Source organism: Sus scrofa, chromosome 1 (genome assembly GCF_054392235.1).
Source record: "Sus scrofa isolate SSC_HxYL_T2T_F1_AM1 chromosome 1, Sscrofa_HxYL_maternal_Yorkshire_Landrace_v2.0, whole genome shotgun sequence".
Classification (NCBI taxonomy): Eukaryota; Metazoa; Chordata; class Mammalia; order Artiodactyla; family Suidae; genus Sus; species Sus scrofa.
This window is the reverse complement of record NC_139383.1, coordinates 273819810-273831853: the sequence shown is the minus strand read 5'-3', so window position 1 is coordinate 273831853 and position 12044 is coordinate 273819810. Positions and strand designations below refer to the sequence as shown.

The window sequence follows — 12044 nt, the reverse complement described above, 5'->3', positions numbered from 1 at the left end:
ACCTGGGACATTTTTCACAGAACTAGAAGAAAAAATCCAAAACTTTATATGGAACCACAAAAGACCCTGAATTGCCAAAGCAATCCTGTGGAACAAAAAGCAAACAGGAGGCATAACTCTCTCAGACTTCAAGCAATATTACAAAGCCATAGTCATCAAGACAGTGTGGTACTGATACAAAAACAGACATACAGACCAATGGAACAGAATAGAGAACCCAGAAAATAAACCCAAACATCTATGGTCAATTAATCTTTGACAAAGGAGGAAAAAACATAAAATGGGGAAAAGAAAGTCTTTTCAGCAATAATTGCTGGGAAACCTGGACAACTGCATGTGAAGAAATGAAACTAGAACACACCCTCACACCATGCACACAAATAAACTCAAAATCGCTGAAAGATTTAAATATGAGACAACACAATCAAACTCCTGGAAGAGAACATAGGCAGAACATTCTCTGACAGCAACCTGATGAATGTTTTTCTCAGGTCATTCTCCCAAGGAAACAGAAATAAGAGCAAAAATAAACCAATGGGACCTCATCGAACTGACAAGCTTTTTCATGGCAGAGGAAACCAAAAAGAACACAAAAAGACAATTTACAGAATGGGAGAAAATAGTTTCAAAGGCTGCAGCTGACAAGGGTTTAATCTCTACAATATACAAGCAACTGATATAACTCAACAGCAAAAAGGCCAAAAGCCCAATGGAAAAATGGCCAAAGGTCCTGAATATGCATTTCTCCAAGGAAGAGATACAGATGGCCAATAAGCACGTGGAAAAAATTCTCAACATTCCTGATTATTAGATAAATGCAAATCAAAACTACCATGAGATACCACCTCACACCAGGCAGAATGGCCATTATTCATAAGTCTACAATAACAAATGCTGGATGGGTTGTGAAGAAAAGGGAACCCTCCTGCACTGTTGGTGGGAATGGAAGCTGGTACAGACACTATGGAGAACAGTATGGATGTACCTTAAAAAATTATACATAAAACTACCATATGACCCAGCAATCCCACTCTTGAGCATATATCTGGACAAAACTGTATTTAAAAAAGACACATGCACTAACATGTTCATTGCAGCTCTATTCACAATAGCCAAGACATGGAATCAACTCAAATGTCCATTGACAGACGATTGGATTAGGAAGATGTGGTATATATACAAATGGAATACTACTCAGCAATAAAAAAGAATGACATAATGCCATTTGCAGCAACATGGATGGAACTAGAGACTCTCATACTGAGTGAAACAAGTCAGAAAGAGAAAGACAAATACCACTTATATATGGAATTTAATATACGGCTCTAATGAACGTCTCCACAGAAAAGAAAATCCTGGACTTGAAGAATAGACTTGTGGGGAGGGGGAGGGAGTGTGAGGGATTGGGCGCTTGGGGTAAATGGATGCAAACTATTGCTCATGGAATAGATTTACACTGAGATCCTGCTGTGTTGAACTGAAAACTGGGTCTAAATACTTACAATGCACCACAACAATGGGAGAAAAAATTATGTGTACATGTACATGTAACTGGGTCCCCATGCTGTACAGTGGGAAAAAAAGTGCGTTGGGGAAAATAACAATAAAAAATAAATTAAAAATAAAAATAAATAAATAATTATAAAAAATAAAAAAATAATTTTTCAGTATGAAGGAGTTGCCCGGTGGCCTGGCAGTTAAGGGTCCGGCATTGTCACTGCTGTGGTGAAGGTCCAATCCCTGACGTAGGAACTTATTTATGTCATGGCTGCAGCCAAAGAAAAAAAATTACTCAGTATGACTAACAGTCAACCCCCCCAAACATAAAGTAGTTGAAATGACTGTATAAATTACTTCACATAATGCACTTAGAATATTGCCTGGCATTTTGTAAATCTTCACTAAACACTGGGTATTTTCACATTGTTGTTTACAGACTCATCACCCTCAGCTGCTCACACAGGCAGACACCATTTATTTCATGACCACTGTAGTTAGTGACAGCTCCATTGGTTCAAATCAAAATATAGGAATCCTTGACTTCTATCTTTTCTCTCACATTTCTCTCAATGCATCAGGAACTCTTGTTGGTTCAGACTTAAAACCAAATACAATTTTCTCCAAATACTGACTACTTCCTCTGCTATTATTCTCCTAGCTTATCAATCTTTGAATGGCACAGTTGCTAGAGCTCCTAGATGGTCTTTCTGCTTCCACCAAGCCCCCTTCTCTACAGGCAGTCAGTGTCACCCCCTCTAAAGCTGAATCATGTTCCTCTTCTGATGAAGAGCTACCAAGGGCTACACACATAATTCACAGTAAGATTCAAATTGTAAAGATTTAGGAACCTCATTCCCTGTTGGTGGTGAAATGATTCACACTGCTCTTCTCCCCTCCCCCCTCCCATCACACCTGCTTATTTATTTCCTGGAACATAACTGACAATGTCACATCTTGGAGTTTTGCAGTTGCTGTTTCCTGGCCCTGGAATCATTTTCCTGCAAATATCCCTATGGCTCTGTTCCTTGGTGCCTTCAATTCTTTCAAATATCACCTTCTCGAAGAGACCAATCCTCACCACACTACTTAAAATTGCAACCTACCCCCCTCATTCCTGATGTCTTCACACTGCTGCTTTTTATAGCAATTAAACACCATGACATTTACATGCATATTGTGTTTATTTTTATTCTCTCCCTACTGATATACTCTACAAAGGAAAAATATTTTTGTCTCATTTGTTCACTTCTACAAATTTCCATAAACTCAGTAGACACATAATAAATGCTTGTCAGAAGGAATTATTTATATATACATTTAGCATTGTCTTTTCTGAAAATCAGTTCTTGCTGTGTGTGTGTGAAGTGAAAGATAACTAATTTTAATAATCTAAAATTAAGCAGGCATAAGTAGGCCATCCTCACAAAGAAGGATCCAATTGGAAATACATCCTACATTGCAAAAGAGAATTTGGAAATGGGGTTCAATGATGTATGCTTCTCCACTGGATTTTTGTCACAGGCAGAAACAAGCTTAAGAATGAATAATAAAGCCAAAAACTTTGCAATATATTTAGATTTTAGGAAACAATCAGATACAACATATAACTAGCAACTGCATTAAAAATGCAAATAATCTCAACATCATAACTTTAAGTAACATTTACTTTCTACAGCTACAGAAAATGATAGATGAGGAACAAAGAAACAAAAAAGTTTCTTGCTATCTTAATTACATAGGTAGATATATAACATGGATTATCATTAAACACCTTAGCCACTTTGAGGACTTTTTATTTATCAAAAACAATATTCCACCAACCTAGATACTAACTAAACTGTAAGGAATCATAGTTTTTAAAAAAGGAACATACCACATATGAGAATTCTTATCTTTTTAACTTGGGTTCAGTAAACTAAGAAGTAAGAATGTGTAAATGATACAAAATGCAATAGTATTCAGACCTCTAATCATAGTCTAACATGGTTTCTCTTCTTAAAGAGGAAACACATATTAATTATTTCTTCGTAGGATATTGACTTCACAAAAGTTAGAGTTTCTGGCAATGCCAGATTCCAAGTGTTAATAGAGACTAGTGAGGGATAACAGATGTACCTAAAGCTAAGGCAATAGGTCATGGAGGTCATGACCTAGAGGTTTGAAAGTCGGTGGGCTCTAGAAAAATAGGCAGGGACTAAAACAATCCAAGCAGAAGACTAAAAGGGGGGAGGGGCCATTAAAATCAAGGAAAGACAGAGGGTACCAGAGACAAGGGCAGTCAATGTATCAGTTAGCTTTTGATGCATAACAAACCATCCCAAAACTTCATGACTTACACAACAACCCCTTCGTTGTTTGACATTTCCATGTGCTGGCAATTGGGGCTGGAACTGTGCTCAGGTGGATGGTGCTTTTGGTTTGGCTTCAGATGATCTCGGCAAGGGCCCACTCATGCCTCTGCAATCAGCTGCCAGCTCATCTTGGAGCTGGTGATTGTTTGCTGGAGCAGCTTGGTTCATCATGTGGAACTAGGGCTTCACACAGCCCATCCTGGACTAGTTCACATGGTGGTCACAAAGTTCTGAGAGCAGCAGGAACACAGTCTACCTAGGCTTGGAACTCTCACCACATCACTTTCACTGAATCTTCTAGTCAAAATTTTTAAGACACAAGTCCCACCCAGATTCAGTGGGTAGGGAAGTAAACTCCACACTTGCAAGGAAAGGCTGCAAAGCATTGGCCATTTTCAATCTACACAGTTGCCTGTACAATTTTTCAAGGACATGTCTCTGCAAGCATCCCTCAGAAAATTAAAAACATGAGTGGGTAGCTCTTACTTGGCAAAAATAATTGCCCTCCTATAAAGTATCCCCAGAGCCAATTTCATGTCTCTGTTCCTCAGGCTATAGATGAAGGGGTTTAACATGGGTGCCACCACAGTATAAATAACTGAAGCAATAATGCCTTTGACTTTGGAATTGTATGATGAAGGGAAGAAGTAAGTCATGGCAATAGTCCCATAGTACAAAAACACCACAAAGAGGTGGGAGCCACAGGTGGACAAGGCTTTGCAGATTCTCTTCATGGAGGGGACCCTAAGGATGCTGGCCCCAATACGAACATATGAGCCCAAAATAGCACTCAGTGGCAAGGAGGTAAGCAGGCCCCCCTCAATAAAGATAACTAATTCATTGATGGAGGTGTCTGAGCAAGTCATCTTCAAAACAGCAGTAAAGTCACAAAAGAAGTGGGGGATGGCATTGTCAGCACAGAAGGACAGGCGGGACAGAAGGAGAGTGTGCAACAGTGCGTGGACACAAGAGAAGAACCAGGATCCAACCACCAGTAAGACACAAAAGCCATCCCTCATGATGGTTCTGTAGTGGAGAGGCTGACAAATGGCCACATACCTGTCATAGGCCATCACCGCAAGAAGGAAATTGTCAAGACAAATGAAAAGTAAGAAAAAATACATCTGAGTAATGCACCCCACATAGGAGATGGATTGTTGCTGTGTCTGCATGTTTAGGAGCATTTTTGGGAGGGTGACACATGAGAAAGAGACATCAGAGAAGGCCAAGTGGCTGAGGAAGAAGTACATGGGGGTGTGGAGGCGAGGATCCAGCCTGATGAGCAGGATGGTAAGCAGGTTCCCCAGCACCGTGGTCAGGTACATGCCCAGGAACAGGGCAAAGAACACAGCCTGCTGCTCTGGCTGGATGGGGAGACCCAGGAGGAGGAACTCGGACACGCTGCTCTGGTTCTCCCTCCTCATGCTGTACTTGACTCAGCTGGGAATAAATGGCATAAAAAAATAGCAGAGACTGAGATATGGTATGATGTGTACATTATAGCCATGTGCCTTTTTTTGTCCTGGAGACTGTGTCAAAATTGAGACAAATTTTCTGTTCCAATTTTCAGCCTGCTCCATTCTGGTCCCAGAGTGCATCAGATTTTGAGGGGCCAAAGAGAATTTCCTTCAAAGGACATGAGTGTAAATGTCTTCATTTATTCACCCATGTTCCAGTTGTTGTTCTTGGCCCTGGCAACAGAACAGAAAATAAAATATCCATCCCCTTCCTTCTTGGAGCTTTCATTCTATGGGCACAGATGGAGTACTGATTAAGAGCTGGGGCTTTGGAGCCAAAGGCTTAAGATGGATTCCAACCTCCATAAGTGACTACCTGCATAGCCTTGGGCACTTTAGATACCTCACTGGCTCCTCCGTAAAATGAGAATAATATTATACCTTGTTACGGAAAGTTGGGGGATTAAAGGGGTGAATGCATGTGATACATTTAGAACAGTTTTCTGCATGCAGAATGTACTCAAAAATGCTTTCTCTAATTATAGCAGGATGTGTTAAAATGGTAGATTTGGCATCAAACTCCTTGAACTCAATAGAACAGAAACGTGGTAGCTGGCCTAAGAAAACTGTTATCCTCCTAGACTTTAACATTCCCTGAGAAACTGCAAAGATGTAGACCATGGTCCCTGGGAATTTTTTCCCTGAGAACCATGATTTTTCCTTCTTCACTTCACTCAACTCTGTTATTTTCCATCTCCCTCTCCCTGCAGTTTCACTTATCATCACCTTTCTCTCTCTCTCTAATATATAAACACACATATGATGTGGGAGACTTGGGAATTTTCCCAGGGACCTTCCCAGAGACCTAAGAATATGTTGCTGATATAGGATTTGGGATACCTATTAGAATTCACAGTCACCTGATTAACTATGACTAATTCCCCAAATTTATCTTAACATTGATATTAACACATATTACATGAGTTCCTACTATGACACAGGCATTAACAATGTTAAGTTTATGTTTGAGGAAACTAAATCTCAGGAGAGTTATATAATTAATCCAAAGTTACAAAGGCAATAATGTCTAATTCATTCATAATTCTAATAGATCAGTATGATCAGAGACTCTATTCTTCACCGTTCCACTGGTCCTGACCTTCATTTCTTTGGCAGAACAGCCTGGGCCCTACTTCTTGCAATTGTTTCAAGGCTTCAAAATTTCCCCAGTCACACACTTGATTATCTACCAACATTCATACTTCTACATATCATGGTCCCATATTATATTATCTGAGACAGGATGCTTTGAAGACTAAAAGGAGAAGTTATACAATAATTATACCAGAATGACAGGCCTACAGTAAGATTTTCTTGGGCAATTCAGAATGTATGGTCATCTAGATGTTACCTTTTCCGATTTGCCAAAGACTTTTACATGCATTTAATTTCATTAATCAGTAAACTTGTATTGAGTGCCTATGAAGCATATATTCCAATGATTTTTTTATGTTACTGTTGGTAAAACAGGTATGAAATCACATACTGGAGAGCACATAGATGTTGATGGATCCTGATCACAAGCATAGGACTTCTGAGAGTCGTTGCACTACAGGCCTGGAAACCCTTTCACTGGGTGTTAAATCAGAGTAAGAGAGAACTCATTGAGAGACCATCCCTCTAAGCCAGAGGTATGTATACAAGGAGAATCTTCAGGAACAGAGAGGCTCAGTCACACAGGTAATCTCCATCAGTAGGGGCCAGGAGGAAGGCAGTGACTTACAGCTCCCACTGATACTTGGCTGCTTACTGGCATTTACTGGATCAGAATTCTCCTTGGCACTCCAGCATCTCCAGGAGGGGAATCCTGAAGTTATGTGTCAAGCCAAATATTCACACTCAATGATTGGATCAGGAGGAATAGAATTCTGATGCAAGCCATCCCTGAGCAAGAGGCAGCTGGATACATGCTCAGGGAGGAAAAAAGGAAGCAATCAGCCTGAGGTCAACAGGGACTCTTGTGGTGTGTCCTCTGCCTCTGCACAAAACACTCTGCCTTGAGCAGTTAAGAAATGACTAGCAAGTTGAGAATCTTGTGCATTTAAAGGATAATTATGCTGTTACCACTAACTTAGTGAATGCTTATATACTGGGTTAAATACTCTCCTTGCATTTGACAGTTCAGGCTTCTGAGCCTCACAAAGGTTGAGCCCAAAGTCATAAAGCTAAGAATGATCAAAATAGGAGATGTGAATCAAAATGTGTGTGACACCAGAGCCTAAGCACTTAACCACTACCATATTCTTGAGTAGAAATAGGGTATTTTTGAAAGCCAGTGGGAAAAAGTACCCTCAGAGCACCATGGGGACTTCAAATCACAGGGACAAAGGGCTTAAAAGTTAGTTTGAGGACTCTGCTTAGAATTACATATTTCTGTCTGGAATAAAAGGAGATAAGACAGAGGAGAAAATGTAGCTGGGAGTGTATCTCTCTCTCTCTCTCCCTCTTTCTCTCTCTCTCTCTCTCTCTCTCTCTCACACACACACACACACACACTTCCTGATCATGGTCCTAGTTCCCTCTCTTCTATACCCATTCTTGGTTACAATAGAGCGGGAGTGTTTCATTTTTTAATTTTTAATTTTTTTCTTTTTGGTCCTGCACCCACAGCACATGGAAGTTCCCAGGCTAGGGGTTGAATAGGAGCTACCAGCTTATACCACAGACACAGCAACATGGGATTTGAGCCACATCTGTGACCTGCACCACACCTCATGGCAATACTGGACCCCCAACCCACTGAGAGAGGCCAGGGATTGAACCCACATCCTCATGGATACTAGTCGGATTTATTCCTGCTGTGCCACAACAGGAACTCCCATGAGTGGTTTATACAGAAAACACATATCTAGTCCCACACACAAAAGCAAAGACCTTGGACCAACACACATTCCCTCTATGACCTGTACTCACACTAGGTAAAAACGAATCAGAATTTGTTACTTTCAAACACATTTACACATAACATGATACATAAACATCACACCTAGTAAAACACATGCACAACACAGAAAACATCACATCCATTCATCAAGACAAGCAGAATCCACACAAAATAGTACATATTATATGTACACAGAGATACACACAATCGTGCAGTCAAATGCAGCACACAAACATAAACCACAAGACCACATGCATCTAGACACACATACGCACACTGCCAAGATTTTTCCAGCCCTCCATAATCTAATCCCTTCCTACATAAAGAGAGTCACTATGTGATTCAGTTACCCACTAAATACCCTGTTATACAAATACAAAAATACATATGTGCCTACACTTCCTTGCATAAACATATACATACATGCCCAATACTAACCGATGGTTCCTCATCTTCCTCTGACCTGTGACGATCCTTGCTGACCTCAGACACCTTGCTCAAGCCTGATTCCTGAGCCTTTAGTTTCTATTCAAGAAATTGGTATCCAAGGAACCAAAGATCAAGAGGAAGTTCTCCGTGACCTCAGGATTTTCTGAATGTTTGATGCCTGTTTCTGAGCAGCAGAAAAATGGGCAGGAAGATCCCCACTCACCAACCAGATTAATACCAATGGGAAAACAGCCCTGAGCTCTGATGAGAGAAGGACCTAACTACCCAATTCTCCCCCTTCCCCTTGAGAGGTAACCAGTGAAGGGACCAGAGGGCTAAGCCATGAGTCCCAGGAGAAAGTGCCCTTGATGTTGCTATTGACATCTTAGAAAGCAGAAGTGACCAGGATCACCTTGGCTTCTGAAGGAAGCATAGCATGGAGCTAGCCTCTCCATACTTCACAGAATGGCCCAGAGAGGGTACATCCTGGCCCTTGCATATGCCCACATCATGGGCCCCACCTCCATTAGAGCACATTTTCCATGGCACTTGAACATTTGCAGGTCTCTCCACTCCTGAAGAGCAAGGGCTGAGGCTTGTTCAGAAAGCAGTGGAGTGGTGACATTGATCCCAAGGGCATTAGACAGAGACCCACCTATTCATTGGGTGCCCTAAGCAAGGGGCTGGAATTCTAGGAGGTCCTATTTCCTCTGGTCTGATAATAGTACTTTGTTCATGAGGTGATTGTGAGGGTTAAATGAGATACTGTATGATAAAGCACTAAAGCCAGCCAGTTTCCTGAAAACCAGCTGGCCTAGGGGATGAATATCCTGATCAATTTGCCAAATGAAATATTCACTTTAATCATTGTTCTGGTTACCATCACTGCATAACACATCAACACAAGTCTTTATTTAATTTTAGAATATGAAGATAACTAATGAAAACCAGATTGTGGATGGGAGATAGAAACACAGGGTTTTTTAAATGATGTTTATTTTTTCCATTATACTTATTTTACATGGTTCTGTCAGTTTTCCATGGTATAGCATAGTGACCCAGGCACATATACATAATACATTATTTTTCTTACATCATGTTCCATCACAAGTGACTAGATAGAATTCCCAGTGCTATATAGCAGGATCTCATTGCTTATCCATTCTAAGTACAATAGTCTGCATCTATTAACCCCAGATTCCCAGTTCATCCTACTCTAGCAACCACAAGTCTCTGCTCCTAGTCCATGAGTCTCTTTTCTGTGGAAAGGTTTGTTTGTGCTATATATTAGATTCCAGATATATGTGATATCATACAGTATTTGTCTGTCTCTTTCTGACTTTTTTCACTCAGTATGAGAGTTCTTGTTCTGTCCATGTTGCTGCAAATGACATTATTTTGTTCTTTTTATGGCTGAGTAGTATTCCATTGTGTATATATACCACATTTTCTTAACCCATTAGTTTGTCGATGGACATTTATGTTGTTTCCATGTCTTGGCTATTGTGAATAGTGCTGCACTGAACATACAGGTGCATGCATCATAGTCAATGAAAGTTTTGTCCAGATATATACCCAACAATGGGATTGCTGTGTCCTATGGTAGTGCTATATTTAGTTTTCTGAGGTACCTCCATATTGTTTTCCATAGTGGTTGTACCAATTTACATTCCCACCAACAGTGTAGGAGGGTTCCCTTTTCTCCACACCCGTTCCAGTATTAGTTATTTGTGAACTTATTAATGATGGCAATTCTGACTGGTATGTGGCGGTACCTCATAATAAGATTTTTATTTTCATTTTTCATAGACAAATGTTCAGGGCAAGTTTACTCATAGTAACCCCAAACTGGAGACAACCCAAACATCCATCAAATAGGTAAACTGTGGTATATGCATACCAGAACACACACACACACAAGTTTACTGATACACACAAGATAGATGATTTTTTAATAAATGTTATTGGAGTATAGTTGACTTGCAAAGTTGTGTGAGTTTCAGGTTATACATTATTTCTTTTCAGATCATTTTCCCACATAGGTTATTACACAATATTGAGTCGATTACCCTGTGGTATACAGTAGGACCTTGTTATCTATCTATTTTTATATAGTAGTGTGATGTGTCAACCTCAACCTCCCAACATATCCCCCTACCACGTATCTCCTTTAGCAACCATAAATTTGTTTTCAAAATCTTTGAGTCTGCTTCTGTTTGCTAAGTTCTTTTTTTTTTTTTTTTTGGCTTTTTGCCTTTTCTAGGGCCACTCCCACAGCATATGGAAGTTCCCAGGTTAGGGGTCTAAACGGAGCTGTAGCCACTGGCCTACACCATGGCCACAACAATGCAGGATCAGAGCCATGTCTATGACCTATACCACAGCTCATGGCAATGCTGGACCCTTAATCCACTGAATGAGGCCAGGGATCAAACCCACAACCTCATGGTTCCTAGTCAGATTCATTAACCACTGAGCCATGGCAGGAACTTCTGCTAAGTTCCTTTGTATCATTTTTTGGTGGGAATGTAAGCTGATGTAACCACTATGGAGAACAGTGTGGAGATTCCTTTGAAAACTAAATATAGAACTACCGTATGATCCAACAATCCCACTCCTGGGCATATATCCAGAGAAAACCATAATTTGAAAAGATACATGCACCCCAAAGTTTGTCACAGCAATATTTATAATAGCCAAGACATGGAAGCAACCTAAATGTTCATCAACAGAGGACTGAATAAAGAAGATGTGGGACATACTTACAATGGACTATTACTCAGCCATTAAAAAGAATGAAATAGGAGTTCCCCTCATGGCACAGTGGTTAACAAATCCGACTAGGAACCATGAGGTTGCAAGTTCAATACCTGGCCTTGCTCAGTGGGTTAAGGATCTGGCATTGCCATGAGTTGTGGTGTAGGTCACAGACATGGCTCGGATCCCACATTGCTGTGGCTCTGGCATAGGCCAGTGGCTGTAGCTCCAATTAGACCCCTAGCCTGGAAATCTCCATATGCTGCAGGAAGCAGCCCTAGAAAAGGCAAAAAAAAAACAAAAAAATAAAAGAATGAAATAATGCCATTAGTAGCAACATGGATGGACCTAGAAATTATCATATTAAGTGAAGTAACTCAGGCAGAGAAAGATAAATATCATATGAGATCATTAATATGTGGAATCTTTTTCATTTTTTACTTTTGAGAGTGATGCTTGTTTCCTCTATAAGTAAGACTGATGGAAAGATGTGCCATCATAAAACTCAGCTCACTAGTAGCAATGAGAATTACAGTCCAAGTGGCAAATTTGAACCATAAGGAGCCAAATGGATCCAATTTTTGTAATAAGGGGGTTACCAGTAAG

The 12044-nt window shown here is 40.3% G+C and overlaps 1 protein-coding gene across 1 annotated transcript in view; it reads right to left on the bottom strand.

The window, feature by feature from the left end:
* Positions 1-1897: 1897 nt before the first annotated feature.
* Positions 1898-12044, bottom strand: part of LOC146407197 (olfactory receptor 1J4-like) — a 66926-nt gene continuing 56779 nt past the window's right edge. Inside the window, exon 2 of the mRNA XM_084994990.1 lies at positions 1898-5542. Coding sequence (XP_084851116.1) covers positions 4334-5275 — 942 coding nt within the window. The 5' untranslated portion in view covers positions 5276-5542 and the 3' untranslated portion in view covers positions 1898-4333. The remainder of the gene's footprint in view (positions 5543-12044) is intronic.